Source organism: Salvia splendens, chromosome 16 (assembly GCF_004379255.2).
Source record: "Salvia splendens isolate huo1 chromosome 16, SspV2, whole genome shotgun sequence".
NCBI lineage: Eukaryota > Viridiplantae > Streptophyta > Magnoliopsida > Lamiales > Lamiaceae > Salvia > Salvia splendens.
This window is the reverse complement of record NC_056047.1, coordinates 296,038-315,082: the sequence shown is the minus strand read 5'-3', so window position 1 is coordinate 315,082 and position 19,045 is coordinate 296,038. Positions and strand designations below refer to the sequence as shown.

The 19,045-nt window shown below is 41.1% G+C and overlaps 5 protein-coding genes and 1 non-coding gene across 8 annotated transcripts; 3 read left to right on the top strand and 3 right to left on the bottom strand.

Moving 5' to 3' along the window:
* Positions 1-1,566: 1,566 nt before the first annotated feature.
* On the top strand, positions 1,567-2,185 carry LOC121771845 (uncharacterized protein At4g04775-like). Its single transcript, XM_042168733.1, has 2 exons — positions 1,567-1,616; positions 1,771-2,185. The coding sequence occupies exons 1-2, from the start codon at positions 1,567-1,569 to the stop codon at positions 2,183-2,185; spliced, it is 465 nt and encodes a 154-aa protein (XP_042024667.1).
* Positions 2,186-3,475: 1,290 nt separating this feature from the next.
* LOC121771843 lies at positions 3,476-4,228 on the bottom strand. The gene has a single exon (XM_042168731.1). It carries the CDS (start codon positions 4,226-4,228, stop codon positions 3,476-3,478), a length of 753 nt encoding a protein of 250 aa, XP_042024665.1.
* A 902-nt stretch (positions 4,229-5,130) lies between these two features.
* LOC121770632 (transcription factor PCF5-like) lies at positions 5,131-6,513 on the top strand. The gene is made up of 3 exons (XM_042167387.1): positions 5,131-5,852; positions 5,930-6,248; positions 6,313-6,513. The coding sequence occupies exons 1-3, from the start codon at positions 5,534-5,536 to the stop codon at positions 6,389-6,391; spliced, it is 717 nt and encodes a 238-aa protein (XP_042023321.1). The 5' UTR covers positions 5,131-5,533; the 3' UTR covers positions 6,392-6,513.
* A 1,833-nt stretch (positions 6,514-8,346) lies between these two features.
* TRNAI-UAU lies at positions 8,347-8,420 on the bottom strand. Its single transcript has one exon. It is a non-coding gene; the product is annotated as a tRNA-Ile (tRNA).
* A 514-nt stretch (positions 8,421-8,934) lies between these two features.
* On the top strand, positions 8,935-11,323 carry LOC121771023. 2 transcript variants are annotated; one of them, XM_042167826.1, is made up of 5 exons: positions 8,935-9,809; positions 9,891-9,995; positions 10,456-10,592; positions 10,713-10,863; positions 10,949-11,323. In XM_042167826.1, exons 1-5 carry the CDS (start codon positions 9,408-9,410, stop codon positions 11,078-11,080), a joined length of 927 nt encoding a protein of 308 aa, XP_042023760.1. In that variant the 5' UTR covers positions 8,935-9,407; the 3' UTR covers positions 11,081-11,323. The 2 variants fall into 2 exon arrangements, with proteins under 2 accessions (XP_042023760.1, XP_042023759.1); XM_042167825.1 differs by having other exon boundaries at positions 10,704-10,863.
* A 1,226-nt stretch (positions 11,324-12,549) lies between these two features.
* On the bottom strand, positions 12,550-15,490 carry LOC121772361 (sodium/calcium exchanger NCL-like). Of its 2 annotated transcripts, XM_042169431.1 has the most exons (7): positions 14,887-15,490; positions 14,267-14,452; positions 14,013-14,194; positions 13,793-13,938; positions 13,439-13,709; positions 13,046-13,348; positions 12,550-12,937 (listed from the first exon to the last, which is right to left on the bottom strand). In XM_042169431.1, exons 1-7 carry the CDS (start codon positions 15,236-15,238, stop codon positions 12,689-12,691), a joined length of 1,689 nt encoding a protein of 562 aa, XP_042025365.1. In that variant the 5' UTR covers positions 15,239-15,490; the 3' UTR covers positions 12,550-12,688. The 2 variants fall into 2 exon arrangements, with proteins under 2 accessions (XP_042025365.1, XP_042025364.1); XM_042169430.1 differs by having other exon boundaries at positions 14,013-14,452.
* Between the last annotated feature and the right edge of the window lie 3,555 nt (positions 15,491-19,045).

Here is a 19,045-nt window from a genome sequence, read left to right as displayed (position 1 = left end):
AAAATTTGTCTTTTTTCAGTTTAGGTGAAAAGAATAGGATATTCCTGTTTTATGCAGCATAAATAAAATAAACTATCAATTTGGGCTCAACATATTTTTGTGACTAGGGGTATGTATTTAGGTTTATAAAGCAAACGTTTATAGCCGTTCATTGTTTGGTTCCATTCCATGTAATAAAATTTTCATTAATTATAGGAGTAGTTCTACTTTATAAAATCATAGTCACTATATAAAATCACAAAAAGAGACAAACTATTTATTATACTTTTATATACGATCGCACCTAAATAAATGTTGAACTTAGAGATGGAAAAAAAAGTGGAAATATAGAAATTACTTAAGACCATTAATACTCCATAATTTGTGACGAAGTTTAAAGCTCATGCAGAATATATGGACATTTGGTACTACTATAAAAATGGGCCAATTCGCAGTTCTGACATGGAATATAAATGTCGAATTCAATTATTGCGTATAGACTTTGAAATGAGTCAGGTTTGGCCCAATACTTTACAAAACTATACTCACTCACTTAGAGAAAATGACAAATTTGAACGCACAAATGTACTACTATAACATTAACTCTTAATTTCAACAATCAGTAGATAATCGCGCATGTGAAATACTCCCTTCTTATTTTATTGTCCACTCTCTTCTCTCCGTTTCAAAGTAATTTAGTTGTATTCCTTTTAAGGTTATCCTAAAGTATTTAAGTCATTTTCTTTTTAGCAAAAATTTTTATTTCTTTTTTAATTTACTCACTTACTACTATTTTATTGCTTCGCTTCCTTTCCTCTCTTCCTTTTTTTTTCACTTTATTCCATTTCTTGTTTTACTGTCTCCATTTAAACTTTTAATACATCAATTTTTTGGGATGAAGGGAGAACTATTTATTTAATAATCCGGGGTATAATAGTATGAGATGATATTCATAATACTATATACTCCCTCTGTTCAATATTAATAGAGTCATTTTTTATTTCAGAAAGTTCTAAGTTAATTGAGTCATTTCTATTTTTAGCAAAAAGTAATTCTCCATTTTACTTTATTCCAGGGGCGAAGCTACTTGGGAGGGATAAGGGGCAAATGCCCCTCCTCAACATATTTTTTTATAGGGATAACTGCCTTAAAAGTCATGAACTTTGCCCGAATTCCGGTTTTTCCCACAAGCCATTTTTTTGGCGTATAAAGTCACGAACTTTACTTTTTGTCTGGTATTTCCCAACCCGACCCGACCCTGTGATTTCCGGCAATTTAAAATCCTATGTGGCATGCCTGAATTCCGACGTGTCGGGCATCGGAAAAATTCAAAACGACGTCGTTTCTGATGGATAAAACGACGTCGTTTTATACATCATCATTCAAAATTAGGTTATATCGCCCAAATCAAACGCTATTCACTCCTCCTCTCTCGCTCGATTCATCCACCCCCAACCGTTTTCCATTCTTGGATTCAAGTCGCGATTCATCCACCCCCATTGGAAGCGAAAATCCCGTAACAAGGTAAGACCATTGCTTCATTTTAGGGTTCAATTCGCGATTCATCCTACCGATTTTTCGTTAAAGATGCGATTGATTTCGTTGGGTTTAGGGGTCGATTTAGGTTTCCAATTTAGGTTTGCGATTTAGGGTTTAATTTCGAGTATGAGATTTTGTGGTGCCCGAATTGTGCAGTTGGCAACCTGCAATTTAGCGATTTCCCGTGTGCAATTGGCAATGGGTATTTAGGGTTCATGACTGTTAATATGAGTTTTGATTGTTCAAATGCAGGATGTCGAGTTCTTCCCAGCATTCGAGCATAACGTGGCCGAGGTTTGAGGCAGTGGTCTGTGATCACGGTCTTGAAGCTGATGTGGTGACATCCAATATGGATGCCAATCCCGGACGACGCTTCTATCGTTGCCAAGTCTGGAAGGAGGACGACTGTAAATTCTTTCGTTGGATTGATCCATCATTGTCACCGAATCAAGAGTATTTTTTCAAAAAACTGAAGCTTGATAGGGACAACGTGCAAAGAGCATTGAGAGATAGGGTTGCTAAGCAGGATGCACTCGACGAGAGCGTCCGTTCGAAAACCGTTAAAGTTGAAGCACTCCAAGGTGTTGTCGCACAGTTGCAGCGTCAAAACCGGAACTTGAAGGTTGTCATTTGCATGTTATGTATCGTCTTGTGGATCTTGTTGTAGCTTAGCTAACATAACTTCGGATCTTGTTGTAGCTTAGCTAACATAACTTCTATGTAATGATCTATGCATGTTGAACTCCAATGTAATACACTCCTATGTAGTGAATTTTCCTCTATGAATGCATTGAGTTTTGAGTTCAAAAGCAGCATAGTGTGAGTTATAGTACTCTGCCTCATAGTATGTTTTTGGTGCAACACCACACATGGTTCAGACATATAGGTTTGGTTGAACACAACACACGGTTTAACACATACAATAGCATCCAATTCCAAAGTCTCATGCTCCCATACAAATTGATACAGTCATTGTTTGGTGTTCACAAAACACATTGCAAAATCACAGTTAAAACAAATTTGTCTTCCAAATACAGTCACTTGACACTTTCAAATACACAAAACATTGTCTTCAAACATTGTTGTTATTGCTTTGCTGTGTTGGGATTGAGCCACGTCCTCCAGTGCGCCCTCCACCACGGCCTCCTCCACGGCCTCCCCTTCTTCCACCTCTCCCCGTAATTGCGGTGGTGCCACTTCCTTCAAGGGATGGTGTCTTGCGAGGCCTCCCCATCTTCGCCTATTATAGCAGTTGCAATGTTAGTAGATATTAGTAACATTTGTTAGCAAAAATGTTGAAGTATAAACTGGAGTTGATTAACCTTTGGCTTCGGTTGCACTACAACTGGCTCATTCTAGCAAGTTCTGAAGTTGTGGCCTTCTTGTAAACACTTCTGGCATGTCATCACACAGATCTTCTTCATTCTGTTGGGTCTGGCAGGATCCTTCTCGAACATATCTCTCCTTCTAACCTTCTTCTTCTTCACATGAGGAGGCACAACCGGGTACCCCTCAGCCTGAGGCCAGAGCTTCTCTCCATTCAATGCTGGTAACCCATATCCATATGCCTTCATGTACTTCCTTAAGGAGTAGTATTCATGCACATAATCATCAACATTTTGCTTGAGAAAATGAATAGCAGCGCATGCATGAATACATGGGATGCCAGTCAAATCCCATTTCCTACACCCACACATCTTTAAGGAAGGAGTCACTACAAACCTATCTTCAAAATGTCCAACTTCAAATTTCCCCCCAACCGCAGGAATTGTGGTACAGTTTCTACTTTCATATACCATAGCTTCTATTTTCTTCCTGACCTTTTTGCACACAGTTGAATCACTTCCCATAGTCTCCACTTCTATCCCCTTTCTATAAAGCCTCTCCATTAGTTTGGTTCTCATATCATCTAGCATATCTAACACATATCTAAACCCTAAACCCTAAACCCTAAACCCTAAACATATTCACTTTTCTTCCCTCCACTCACTGTGCCATAAAATATGTCATCTGTAACAACAAACTCTTTCTCCTTGTTCTCTTTTACTTTCTTCCTTCCCTGAGTGTATTCCTCATCCTCGGATACCATGTCCTCAGCCTCCACATCATCATCAGTTTCCTCATCTTCAGAAGATGGCATATAACTCCCATCATCCTCACTGTCATCTCCCAGACCCACTCCCAGACTGTAATCAGTCTTATCCCTCACACTCTCCTCAGTTCTAACTCTCATCCCCACAGATTCACTTATAGTTCCCACATTATAACCCAAATCCTCAGCATCATTATCCTCACCTCCCACACCTTCACCCACACTCTTTCCCACCTCCTTAGCTGCTGCCTTCCTATTCCCCACTGAATCACCCATATTTTCAACCACTGACTTCTTGGAAGACTGGAACAAACTTTTCTTAACACTACTTTCAGCATTCTTCTCCACAACATCTTCGGTAGAAATAGACTTTAACTTGCCAGCCCTTGTAGTTGTTTCTTTTCTACTCCTTCTGGTAGACATGCTCTTATTCACAGTCTCAACCTTGCTCATTTTCACTGACTCAAACACTTCCACTCTATTCATGGCAGCTTCCTCACCCACATTGTCTCCCCCACCCATTGATTTATCTTCATCAATGTTCTCAAGCCCACCCTTCCCACCTACAACATACACATCACAAATTTGTTGCCTAACTGTTGTCAGAAACTTCAACATTAACATCACATCTGCATCCCTTTATGTTAAGAAACTCCATTCCCCATTTTCTCTTGAAGCATAGTCTATCCCAGCTATGAAACCCTAGTTTATTCAGTTCATCCACTAGGTCAAAGTACCCAAACCTATCTTGATCAAACCCACTGCCTTCCCACATTTCCCCACCTACGTATTTCTCGCAAAGCCTCCCATCAGGTATAAATTTACCCCCATGGTAAATCCGCAGCAGAAAGGGTCCACTGAAAGAACAACCAAACTTGAGGATACTCCAAACAATTTTGAAAAAATCAACACAACCAAACAATTTTATAGTTTTATCCGGCCACATACTCCAAACAATGGTAAACACAAACTTACGGGTTCGGATTCGGCTTGTATGGGAAGAAACCCGGCCACATACTACATGGCGTCGCCTCAACGTTCCTGGTCGATTGGTTCATCGTCGTCGCAGCAAACTCAATGTAGGTTACTTAGGTTTGAAAGCGGCGAAGAAAGGTGAGTTGGGGTGGGGGGATATTAGGTTTAGATTTAAAATTATTAATTTTAAATTGTTTTTTGTGTTTTTATTTTTTAATTTTATTACCATATCAGCTTTCATGTCAGCTGCCACGATCCGCTAGATCAATTAAACGCGACACGTCATCTCACTCGTTTGCCGGAAAACACACCATGGGAAATCGGCGACAAAAAGTAAAGTTCGTGACTTTATACGCAAAAAAAATGGCTCGTGGGAAAAATCGGAATTCGGGCAAAGTTCATGACTTTTAAGGTAGTTATCCCTTTTTGATATCTTTTTGTTCTTATATTTTTTTTCAATTTCCTTTATACATGCAGTGCAGTTTTATACTGTAAGTAAGACAAACGTAATAAAGAAGGATGCAGAAAAAGGGGAAGCAAGCAAGTAAAGAAAGAGAGGGAGAAACCGTCTCAAAAAGGGATGCCCAGAAATATCACAAAAGCTGTACCCCCGTCGCTCTCAACATGAAAGCGACGCTCCCTGCTTCTTCGTATCCGAGATCTATATCATGAATGAATGTAAGGAAGTAAGGAATGGATTTACAAAGTGCTGATAGTTGAATGATTTAGCAGCCAACTCTCATTGGACACACACAGGAAGTCCTGTTCCTGTCCAACTTTAATTTTCCTATTCTCGAAGCCTAGATAAATTATGACATAGTATTATACACTTAATCAACTTCAATAAGCCTAGTGTTTTTTTTCTTTCTTAGCATAGGCCAGAGAGAGAGAGAGGGATGATTTTTGAATCACGAGAATTGTGATTCAAGAAAAGCCGAGACTATATATATGGGGAAGAGCGGCGGCGGCGAGATCGTGGAGGTGGAGGGCGGCCACATTGTGAGGGGGAGCGGCGGGAACAGCAAGGTGTGCACGGCGAAGGGCCCCAGAGACCGCCGCGTCCGCCTCGCCGCCCACACGGCCATCCAGTTCTACGACGTCCAGGACCGCCTCGGCTACGACCGCCCCAGCAAGGCCGTCGACTGGCTCATCCACAAGGCCAAGTCCGCCATCGATGGCCTCGCCCACCTCCCGCCCTGGCACCCTACTGATGTCAATGTCGGAGGAGTACGGAGCCTGAAAGAAAGTGAATCACTCCATCGCCACGGTACTTTTAGGCTTGCCTAAATATATAATGTGTGTTTTTTTTTTTGTTTTTAATATTTATGATTGTTATCTCAACAGACGAGTGCGGCGACGGCGAGGGGCGGCGCCAGTTTGTTGGTTCGACATTTGTACCACCGTCTCTGGACTCTGACGCCATCAAGTCGTTTTTCCCGGAGGCCAGCTTCGCATCTTCCGATTTGAGGCAGTCATTCCAAGATCCGACTAACCTAGACGCCTACTTGTTCAACCCGCCTCAAAACCACTTCATTTCACAGAGGGGAACCCTTCAGTCCAGTAACACACATCCACTTCAACCTTGGATGGATCCCAATCACCCAATCAATCCCTTTCCCTTCCACTATGAGGCGCTCTATTCCCACAACCCATCTTCTGCCAGGTGATCCCATTCCTCATTTCTTCTCACCTTCCTCATTCACTTATTGTTCAATATTTTGCCTCAGTCAACAACACAAAACAAGGGAACAAGAACAAGAACAAGAAGAAGATTGGGCGAGTTCTACAATCGTCAGACCATTTTGATCTTCGTCTCCCGTTTCCAATTTGCTACTAGTATTTTATTTGTGTGTTAGTATGTTTAGTCTCAACTATGTAACATGTCGTTTCAGTTTCTTTCTGTTTTCAAGACTCATTTTTTTGCTTCTCTTCTGGTTCTGTTTGATCAAACGTTAAGACTGACTTGTTTTGATGAAATAATTAGTTAGTTTATTCACTCTTTGATGAACAAGTATGGATCCCAAAATCTTGCATTTTGTGCGAGAAACATGCATGTGACTATGTTTGTGTAAATTAAAGCGCAATGTTTCTTTTTAACACGATAATGGTTTAGAGTATTGTTACTGAAAAATGCACATTTCTTATTCTTATTAGAGAGAAAAACTTATTAAAAAAATGATCAGCTTTAATTTATGGGGGACCCAAAGTAGAGGATGGACGAAGTATAAAGTAATTTAGAAAATTAAGGGAGTGAAAATGGTCAATTATTCATGTGAGGTGAAAGGGATACATGCTAGTCATTTATTGATATATCATGCTTTGCTTCTTTAGTGCTTTTGAAGCTCATCAACTTACTTAGACCCGTAAAAGGAGTGGGTAAAGCGACTCATCCTTCGCCATCCCCATCCATGCTAGTGTCTTGGGGTACATTCGGATAATGGTCGTTTTCCACCAATGTTGAGATGGATGCGAGAGAGAGGATGGTTTTAAAACATTCCTCAGCTAGTTGGTGAAGTAGCATTTGATGCCAAGATGCATTCATGTTGCTCCTAGTCCTCTCTATGAACCTAATGTTTATCTTGTATGTTTGTTGCTGATTAATTATCGTAGGCTAGTGAAGCTCTAAAAAAATAAAAATTGGTTCAAACTCATATTTTTATAGCTTGCTTGTGGCATTAATTGAGATTAACAATGGTGTATGGTTGATTGTGATAAGGTGTATGACCCGAACAAGCCAGAAGGAAAATAAAAATTCATCATTTTTGTTAATCTTCATTTTTAAATTATGAGATTTTTAAAATTAAACAAAGATTTGAAATTTGTGTAAATTGAAATTTAACAAATCACATAAAGTCTTATTAGAAATAAATACAGCACATTTGTTTTAAATTAAATTACTACTATCCAAGCAAATAAAATTTTTAGAAAATATGAGAAGGAAAAGAAATTAAAAAAATATCTCTCCTTCATTCTTCCCGACTAGCATACGCATTGTTTGACTGGGCACCGAAGGGTGGAAGACTCGTATGGGCACTATCGACACGGGCACCCTGCTCTGTGATGCATCCTTCGAAGCAGAGCCTCAGGTCCGATCTGATTTTGCGGTGCTGTGAGTGCCCTTATGGATAGAATAATGAAGAGTTAAGTGCAATGAATACTTAATAAAATGAGTTGGCAAAATGAAGAAGAGGACCCATTGATCATTACAAACCAATATTTGGAACTTAGTAACCATCAATATATCCATGGTCCCCTATGTGCCTCTAAATAACCTCACTCACTCACAAACAAAAAGAAAATAAATTGTCTTGTATAGAATAGAGATGGTGACTATTGGTGAATGGTTGTTGGTACTTCTTTACTACATGATGAGTACTAGGAGAGTGAAGAATAATACTAGTAGCAGGGATCTTATATATAAATTAAAAGTTAACAGTCATCACTCCAAATAACTAAATTTGAGGCAAATCTTGTTTGTAAAAGCCTATTTTCTTCATCGGTTAAAAATCCTGTTTTGAGGATATTGAGAATGTGTTACATGGGGCAGTTATACAAATTATAAGGTATTGGTGGGAACCCAAAACTGTGTGGACGTTGGAAATATATTTAAAAGGAAAACATGCAGAAGAAAAAACTTCAATTTCAAGACCTAACTAATCCAAGAAAAATATGTGGAAGTTCAAGGCTTTATTTAATTTAGAGAAATATGTTATGGAAAAAAAAAAGTTTAAATAGCATAGATAAGAACAACAAATATACAATGGTCCCGGCGGGGCTCGAACCCGCGACCTTCGGCTCATAAGACCAACGCTCTAACCAACTGAGCTACGGGACCTTATTCAAATGAGAATTACAAATTATGGATACGTAAACAGATGATAGTGATTATGTAAATATGAAATGAAAATCTATAACCAATTTATAAGGTGGGGTGGAAAACAAAATATTAATAGGACATTTTATTAAATTATTTGCAGTCGAATAAATATGTATATAGTTTATTAAATTACTTTTTCTTCTCCAAATTCTCTTTAGCTATCAATTTCTTTTTCCAATTTCAGCCCCTCACTCTTCATGCAATTTTCGACAATTTGGTTATTAACGTCAGCTTAGTGCGATGATAACAGAAAAAAAATTAGTTTAATAAAGGCTTAAAAATTTGGTAATCATAATTCATAAGACCTTGATTTTAATATATGTAAAAAATTAATAGGATTGCATAATAAGTAAATAGATATTCTAATATTTGAGTGAAAATTAAATCAATTAAATGATTGAGGGATTTAGTAAACTGGTAATGGTATAGTGATTCATGCAACATTGACATGCGAGAATTGTTAATTGGAGTATCAAAAAACGAAAGAGCATCTCAAATGTTTGCAGTATAATCTGGAGTGATTGTACCCAGCTAACAAAATCAAGTAGCAAAATAGAAAGAGTAGAGAAGGAATCGGTCTAAATCTGATGATGGAAAATGAGGAACATAGAGAGGATTCGGGCGAGAAATCAGATTTGGAGAGAAGAGCGCAGCATTCAAAATATGATGATCTAGATTTACATATAAGGTTTGAATTTCAAAAATTGAATTCAAGGCCGTATATAAAGGAAATCGCAATCTTTGTTGAATTCTGGGGTTTAGATTTGTATTTTCTGAAATCTCACACGTTTCCAGCTCTGGTTTCCTCAAACCCCTCAGATTCTGTGATTTATTGTTAATAAAGAAAAATATGATTTCGATATGGCGTGTCGCTTACCATTTATGATTGCATTCCCCTTTAAATCCGCCAAGAATTCTCCTCAATTTTGATGGATCGGAGGGAGAATGGCTCAAGAACAGCAGCAACACATTGTCAGCAGCAGCGACAGTGAGAGATCGAGAAATGTTAAGCTGAAGAAGAAAATCCCGCAGCGAGGGTTAGGCGTTGCGCAGCTCGAGAAAATCAGAGTGGAGGAGCTGATGAAGAAGGAGGTCCTTGCAGCACCCAACGCCATCGGTTCGGTTACTGATGCAACTCCTTCGCCGTCGCCGCTCAATTTCCGATCATCAAACACGCTGTGTAGATCGTGGACTGCCGATCACGATCATCGGAATACTAATGCTGCTGGATTCCGGCCTCCCGTGAATTTGAATGCTTCTGCTTCTGCTTCTGCTTCTGCTTCTGCTGCTGCTCTGCCGTCGGTGCCTCACAGATTCTTCCGTTTTCAACAACCTGCTTCTCCGCTGGTCAGTCATACTCTTTTTATTTAAAAAAAAAGGTTGAGATTTTAATTATTTGTTTAATTGTTTGAATTTTGGCAATTGCAGGTGAATCCATATTCATCATCAGCCCTCCATATGGAGCCCCCTTCAAACCAAAACCATTTGCATTGTAGTAACAGCTATGCATCCTCGTCGTTGCCGTGGCCAGAGGTATGTATATAAGGTCTTTTGCCTCATTTGTTTTAATTAATGCTTTTAGCTCTTTTATTCTGAATGAGATTTTGGTTATTAACTATAACTATTGCTCTTTGACATTGTTTGTGCTGTGAATCCAAACTGATTTCATTTATTTCGATTCAGTCTTGATGCAATGTATGGTAGGGGTGAAGAGGTTCTAATTAATGAATAGTTCTTTGATTCAGAAAGAGAATTTTGTAAGGAACTATAGCTATTTCAGTATATTCATGCTGTTGTTTCAAACTCTTTGATTATTTGGTTCAATCTTGATGCAATGTAGATGGTAGGGGTGAAGAGGTTGTTTTAACTAATGCTTAGATCTTTGATTCGGAATGAGATTTCGCTTATGAAGTATTGCTCTGTGCAAATGTTTGTGTTTTTGATTCAAGTTCATTTTGATCTATTTCGATTATATCTTGATGCTTCAATGTAGATGGTAGGGATGAAGCGGCCGTACCCCTTCTTTCTTGAAAGTCTGCCAGGGGCTCATTTAGAATCAGGATACGATGAACTAGCTTCTTGTGGCAGTGGATATGCAGCCCAAAAGGGACCAAGAAATGTATACACGAGGTCATGTTTCTAACTTGAACTAAAACACCAAATCTGGAATATGTTCATCACCTTTGGTATAGTTTTGGCTTGAGTGTTTTGTGATACATAAAAAACTTTTTTCCATGCCAGCTATTGTAGAGATGGTCCATCAAACTCAAGCACTCCATCTGAGCAGGGTTCAACGAGGGATGACGGGAGGCTAGACGGTGACTTCCTAACCTTGGCGCTTCCTCCTCCAAACTCAAAGCATGCCTATGCTATAGATGACTTTGGTTGTCAGTGGCCAGAGGTATTAGATTGTAATTAATGCTTGGTTTATTGTTGATTCTTCAACTCGTCTGTTGTCTTAGTGTGGTCTCGTTTCACACTGGCAGGATGATGAGAGAAGGCAAGGTCATCGTTTGATAGCAAGTAGATCAATGGAAGAGCCCTTCAACTTGTTTCCGGCTAGGCCAGAAAGTGGTGGGGACAAGGGAGAAGCCATTGATCTCAATTTGAAGCTTTAGAATGTCAGGAGAGAAGTAGATTACCCGCCTATTTGGGAAGTGCTAGAAGCTTCCTCGTGTGATGTGTGTTAGTTATATTATTTGGTCGAGTCTTTTTTATGGATTAGATATGATTGAGTCTCGTGAATGTTGTTTGGTTGAGTAGTCATGGCCCGATTGCCACGTAGGGTTAGTGTTGGCTTAATCATGGGTAATTTCCAAACAATTTAATCTTAAGCTATTCAACTCCATATCTGTGTATTATGTCGTGATTTTTCCTATTTGTTGTGTAAAGCATTTCATCCTTTCTCCATCATCAAGTCATAATAAATATTATTGCTATTCTTTAATCATTCTGTCATCATCATTTAATTAAAGGAATAATAACTTAAAATTTTCAATTGCACAATGTTGACAAAAATAATTATTTAAATCACAAAATTGAACTCACTTTTGATCAATTCTTTCTCAATTATCCTATATACTATGTATAAGTATTTTTTATTTTTCTTTTCAATAAGGCCGTTTTATTAAACTAAATATTATTTATCCCCTTTGTCCACGAAAATAGTCTCATTTGTTGATGACAAGAGTTTTAATGAAAAATTGATAAAATAAGAAAGATGAGTAGAAAAAGTGAGAAAAGTATGGGAGATATACTTTCCATTTTAACAATTATAATTATTTTTGTGTACATCCCAAAATGACAAAATTTGACTATTTTTCATAGATGGGTGGAGTATTTTTTATTTTCTTAGTAAGTATTATGTTAAAGTCGCTTTCAGTATCCGCAAAATACTTATTTTGATGAGCTAAAGATTGTTTGAGTACAAAAAAAAAAAAAACTTATTTTATATATTGAGGAAACATTTTAGGTAATTTGAAAATTTGTTACTTCAAATTGTTTAAAATTGACCAAATTTAATGATTAAAAGAATATTATTCATACTAATTATATTATCTACATCGACTTGTACACCATTAATATTTCATTTTAAACTTTATGAATTTGATCAAAATCTGATCAAGCCTTATAATTTAAAAACTCACATTCAAGATGGTTATATTTTAAAATGATAGGAAATTTCAAGTGGAATTGTTAAGTGAATTATAATTTGAAAAAAAAAAGAGAATATTTCAAAGTAAGAGATTGGACATTTTGAATAATGGAATGGATGGAGGGGCAGTATTAGTCTTATACTATCCGTTAATGAGTTTTAAAATTCTAATAGTTAAAGTCGCTGTTTAAGCTGAGAAAGTCGCTGACAACTTGATCACCTTATCCACTCAACCGTCATGTGCAGATGTGCTCTTCCTACACACTTTTTTTTTTCAAAATTGAACAAGACGTTTTTTCGGTTCAAGTCGTTCCAAAGGTTTTTATGTCCAAACCAAACTTACCAACACATTGATTCACGGTCGAATTAATTCTATCGGTGGGTCCAACTCCAATATAGTAGGACCAGTTTTTAAAACATTATAAGCAAACATAATTCCAACTGTGAATAATGCATTAGAACAAGCAAAGCAAAGCAAAGCGAAACAAACAACACACTTCCTGTGAAACTCTCTCTCTCTCTCTCCACTGTAAAAACCAAAACCAAAACCAAAACCAAAACCAAAACAAACCTACGACCAGCCGAAGACAAAGTCAAGAACATACACTAGTGCTAGAGAAAACGGATACAGAAGAAAAGCCACCAAAGAGGTCCAAACCGGAAACGTGGTGCGAACGCTCGCAAACACGCCCATCACGATGCACACCATCAAAATCACCAGCACCTCCGATGAGAAGTCCCAAACCAGCCCTCTAGCGTAGACGAGCCCCAAGAACACCGATAGGCACAACACGTTGTTCATAGTCACTGCTCCGTACAGCTGCAAAACAGGCAGGAGTAACTGATATCAACTGCTACTCCCTAAAACTTACTACTGTATATATATGTAGAGAGAGAGTGGTTTGGTTTCACTTCTCTCTTCACTCACCTCAGAGAATGTCAAGGACGCAGATCTCAGCTTCTTCCTGCTGGCGAATATGATGGCGGAGACGGCCTCGCTGGAGTTGGTCGCCAGTGGCAGAGCAATGAATGATATAAAGAAGGTAGGAATCTTGGTGGCGTTGGAGAAGTTTTGGACAGAGTCAACCAGAGGATCCGCGAATGCAGCTGCGATGGCAGTTCCAAGGAGGAGTAGAAGGACGGCTTTCACCGTGGTCCAAGCCGAGTTCTCGACGCCCTCTTCACCCTCCTCGCTCTGCACGCCCAACAGGAAATGATCTCTCTTTGTTTGCTGTGGACAAGACGGAACAAATATATGACGTTCAACTCATCCCAAAAGACTAGACTAGCTTATATGTTATAAGCAGAAAAAATCTCACACCGTGTGGAAATCGTCTATGTACTTCATTGAATCAGCAGCACGGTTGGATTCATTGCCAGTCTTGGCCTCCTCAAGCCATTTCCCAACTCCAACAATGAACTCTTGTAGATCAATTCTAGAGTCTTGGCTGGTGTCAAACTCCCTCATCACCTTCTCCACGGCGTCGCTGTGGTCCAAACTCACCTCGTTGAACTGGATTCCGATGATGAGGGCTCGGAGATCTGTGTGGGAAAGGTATCCATCCGAATTCTCATCAATCGCCTTGAACAGCCTGTCGTGTTAAACAAGAACACCAGCTTAGAAAATGCAGAGTCGAAAGGGAAAATAACATACTACTAGAATGAAGCTGCTTACTTGGACAGAACTTCTTCGTTAGGCAGACCGTCCACTGTGGAGAGCTTCCCAAGGGCGCGCTTCTTCAGATGCTTTAGGATCCCGGACATCACATGCCTGTGCTTGATGTAGTCGAGACGCCTCTTTTGAACCCAGGGCTGGAAAACCTGCAATAGATGTAAAGAGAAAACTGAAACTAGTATAAAAATCTCTCATAGGCCGACTCAAATATGAAAAATACCTGGTAAAGGCAATAGGCAATGAGAAGGGAAGCTGAGACAATGAGGCCAATCAAGACAGCCAAGTTCCTTCCGGAATCATAATGCAACATCTGGGGAAATTGCACTATGATGAAGGGAATCACAGATATAGCCATGATTATGCCAGCATAGGTTGTCCATATGTCCGTGCTAACGCCCGAACCTTCATAACCAATACAACCATGATATGAAAAGCAGAAGCGAAGCACAAAAGAAGAATGGAATAAGAGGTAACCAGTTAAACTGAAGGCTCTTGTGTCTTGGTTGTCTTTGGCGAGATTATCTTGAAGATCGCACTTGCCAACGAGAATGCAGGAGCCCCAAATGACAGTGAGGAGCATGACGGTTGAGCCAGCGAGAAGGCCCATGCCAACGGAAACTTGGCTTTGAGCAGTTTCTACACTTCCAGACATACCAGAGACTGAAAAGGGAGCAGAAAATAGTTAGTTATGAGCAACTATAATAGGCAAACTCATCCCAGAAAACTAATTTATCAATACACACAGACACAGACCACCCTATTTAGTCTATAAATCTAAATCATGCAGTAGAAGTCTGTAACACAAACATAACGAAAAGTGGCTTCACATGATGAAATTGAACCCAACATATTTATGGAGTACTATTGTATCCCCAAAAGAAAACATACAGTAGTATGAAAGATGAAATTAATTATATAAATGAATTTTCTCTTCAAGGACAAGTTATAAAGACACACATGTATAAAAAGTTTGTCATACTTTAAGATTCATGACACAAAAAGTAAGTAGATAGCAGAAGTCGTCACTTTTTTGGGGAAATATGGAGAGATTGATCTGTTTGAAAAAACAAAAAAATGAAAAAGTGATTACCTACCGAGTATAAGCATAGCATCAGGGAGGGCTCCGAGAATGGGGAGGAAAAGGCCGCCGACGATTCCAGGCCCCAAAATCTCGAGCAGAAGCTCGCTGCCGGCGGAGAGATACGTGGCCGCCGTGAACATGAGGTAGCCGTAGACGAGGATGAGGAAGAGGTTCCCCATCGCGGTTGACGTGCACGGCATGAATCCGTACGTCTGATCGCATGTCTCCTCCTCCTCCTCCGCGAGGCGAAGAAACGACGGCACCCCATCGGAGACGAGACGCGGTTGGTCGGAAATGAAGCGGCCGTACGCGGCGCCGCAGAGGATGAGGAAGAGGAGGGCAGAGAGAAGCGGTCGCTGCATCATAGTGCGTGTGTGTTGTGTATATAGAAAATGGACTGGGTACTCCTACTATTTATTACTCCTTATTATTGTGAATTTGTGAGAGGAATAAAATCGTTATGGTAATTGGGAGTGGCAGTTCAGACCGCCATTATCGATATTATACAGAATCGTTGAATATTTTTCGGATTTTGGCACTGGCCTTTTAAGTAGATTCTACTACTCCTCCCTATATATAATATACATGTAATAAGTTAAGACGATTTTGGATGAAGATCTGAGATCTGCATATGCGAGTCAACTTTCCAACAAATAATAATATTATAATGCGTGTGACCACCGTGGCTGCGCTGTGTTCGACTGGAGGCGCACACTGACATGACACGTCACCTGGGAGCCATCATTACATAATTATTTTTCTTCATTGTCTAATTTCTTTTTTATTTCAATTATATCACTTTTAATTTTTTTTAATAAAATTCTATTTTTGGCATATACAAATAGTAAGTACATGTGAATTAGGGCATTAGCAATGGGGCGCCCTAAGGCGCGCCCTATGGCGCGCCATGTCAGCAGTGTTATCCTCCTACCTCCCCACCTGCAGTGGGGCGCCCTAAGGTGCGCTCTATGGCGCACCACATCATCATTTTATTGTTTTGTTTAATTAATTTAATTATTTTCAAATAACAAGTAACGAGTAAAAATAAAAAACGGTCTAAATAACAAACGGCGAAGTTTTAATAAAAAAAAGTTACATCATTGAACTAATAAAAAAAAAACTAAGTCAGACCAATTCCCAACTTCCGACGCAGCTCATCGAGTAACACCCGAAGATATTCGGCTTCGTCGGGGTCGGTACACTTCTTGAGGGCCCTGTGCGTCTGCAACATCGTCCTTGCCATCGACGCTGTTGCTAACGACTCAAACGCGGTGGCCGTCTGGGTCGGGAGCTCTACCGGGACCGGAGCTTGGGTTGCAGCGGTCGACGATGAGGTCGCGGTCGCCTTCCCCTTGGCCTTCGCAGCCTTGACGCCGGAAGGACACCGGTGTGCCGGAACTCCCTTCATGTAGTCACCAACTTCGGTGACCTTCGTCCTCTTCGGCGCACCAGTGTGCAGAATTCCACCTTGGAACTTCTGCTTCTCCCTCAAGAGCGCCCAGATGGCCTCGTGCTTGAAATCGCCGAACATCGACCAGTACGACAACATCGCTTTAGTGCGCACGTCGCTCGCGCTCTCGCCGCTCACCTGTGACCGCGTGAACTTCTCGAACTCCGCCGCGTACAAGTTCACTTGCTTCTTGACTTGATCCCAGTGCTTGCGGAGTTGCTCATGCTTGCGCTTGTATGCGGTCGGCGGCTTGACCGAATTGTAGAGGTCCGCGATGCGTTCCCAGTACGCGATCTGTCGCTGGTTGTTCGCGAATATCGGATCTTCCGATATATCTACCCAACACCGGGCCAAAGTGAGAGTTTCATCATCGTTGTAGTTCGTACGGCCGGGGGCGTACTCATCGTAATCACCGGGAGGCGGCAACTTCTGCGCCCGCTGCCGGTTCCGCTTCTTTTTGGCTGGGGCGGAAGCGGTCGCAGCGGGGTCGGGATCGGCCGCTGCGGTTGTGCGGTGCGGAGACGGCTCCATGTCAGACAACCCATACGATTCCGTACTGAAATCGGGATCGTAATGGGTGTTGGTGTCGAACGAACGATAATCGCCGGGTTCTGTACCCAGCCAATGCGCCCCTGCGCTAAACGTAGGACTATTAGGGCTTGAATCCATTTCGTAGTAATTATGTAAATGTAAGTTTCGAAAATGAAATCGCGTGAAATGAAATGTTACAAATGAACGGTATTTATAAAAAAACGAAACCGCGTGCCATCGTCCGCGGTCTATCGTCTGCGACCTCCACAATGGGGCGGACGATGGCCATCGTCCGCGCTTTCCTCCGCGACCGAAGTATAGGGCGCGACTATCGTCCGCGCCCTATGGCGCGCACCCGCAATGGGTGCGGACGACGGATGGCGCACCCTCACTCCCCTAATAATTATCCCCTCGTTAGTTGTCCACTTTTAATAATTTTATAGAGTAATAAAATGTGAATATAATGGGTTAGTGGAATTTGAATGCCTACTTATTATTTATGATTAAAAAAAATTGAAAGTGGATAGTTAACAAAAAAATAAATAGAAATAAAAATATACAATTAATTAAGAACGGAAGTAGTGCATTGGTAAAACAATGAGAGATGATACTCATAAATTGCGTTAACCAAGGGCACCCGCAACGCGTCTCGCGGGTGTCCCTTTTCTTGTCCCTCCTAGGCGAGACGGGCACGGGACGCGTTGCAGCGTCCCGTCTCGTCCCCAGCCAGCCGAGACACCCGTCCCTCTGAGACGGCGCGCGAGCTATCTCACCACGCGCTTGCACGACATGGCGCGCTCCGGCCCTATGCGTGACGCCCACTCGCCGACACGCGAGTGGGCTTCGTCACGCTGACGCAATAAATTATTTTTAAAAAAATTCAAATTTAATAAAAAAATTTAAAAATTAAAAACGGTCATTTTCCTTTTTTTATTATTTTTTATTTTTTTACTCTATAAATATTCATATTTCATCCTCATTACACACAAACCCTCATCTATTCTTCTCAAATTACCTCCATTTCCTCTCCAATTTTCATCTCAAATTATCTCTTTTATTCTTCTACCAAAGTTAATACATTCATGGATCCATTTGAGCAAATGCGTCGAATAATGGAAGAATCACTTGAAGAAGATCGACGCCGGGAGGCGGAGGAAGCCGCGGCGCCCCAAAGACGCTCCCGGACTTACATCCATCGTAACCGAGAGGAAGCCGCCGCAAGGTTAGTACGTGACTACTTCTGTAATAACACGGTATGGGGAGATACCTACTTTCGTCGCCTTTTCCGCATGCGGCGACCGCTATTTCTCCACATCGCAAATACATTGGCAGCACGGGAAGAGTTCTTCCAAGAAGGGTTCGACGCCGTTGGCCGTCCCAGCCACACGACGCTGCAGAAATGTACTGTAGCAATCCGTTAGCTTGCGACTGGACAAACGGCGGATTTGTTAGACGAATACCTCCACATTGGAGAAAGCACTGGGAGAATGTGCTTGATGCAATTTTGCAAAGGCGTCCGTGCAGCCTTCACCGACGAATTTCTCCGGAAGCCAAGCACGACAGATTGTCAGTTTCTGCTCCACCTTCACGAAGAAGTGCACGGATTCCCCGGGATGCTTGGCAGCGTCGATTGCATGCATTGGCAATAGAAGAATTGCCTTGTGGCGTGGAGGGGGTCATACACGAGCGGCCACAAAGGCACCCACCCCACCGTTATACTCGAGGCCGTTGCCGACTACCGACTATGGATTTGGCATGCGTACTTCGGGGTCCCCGGATCGAACAACGACATCAACATGCTAAACCAATCCGACCTCTTCGCCGAAGTTTTGGATGGTAAAGCGCCGGGCATCAACTTCATCGCTAACAACCGGCGGTATAAAATATGGTACTATCTTGCCGACGGCATCTACCCGAAGTGGCCAACCTTCGTGAAAACGTTCAACAGGCGGGTGAACGAAAAACAAGCTCTATTTGCGCAGAAGCAGGAGGCTGCTCGCAAGGATGTGGAGAGGGCGTTCGGGGTTCTCCAAGCGCGCTTCAACATTATCAAAGCTCCGGCTCGTACGTGGTTCATGGTGAGTATGGTCGACATCATGTATACGTGCATAATCTTGCACAACATGATTGTCGCCGACAAAGGACCTGAGGCGGGAAATTGGTTAGACCTTGAAACCCCCGGAAGCTCTAC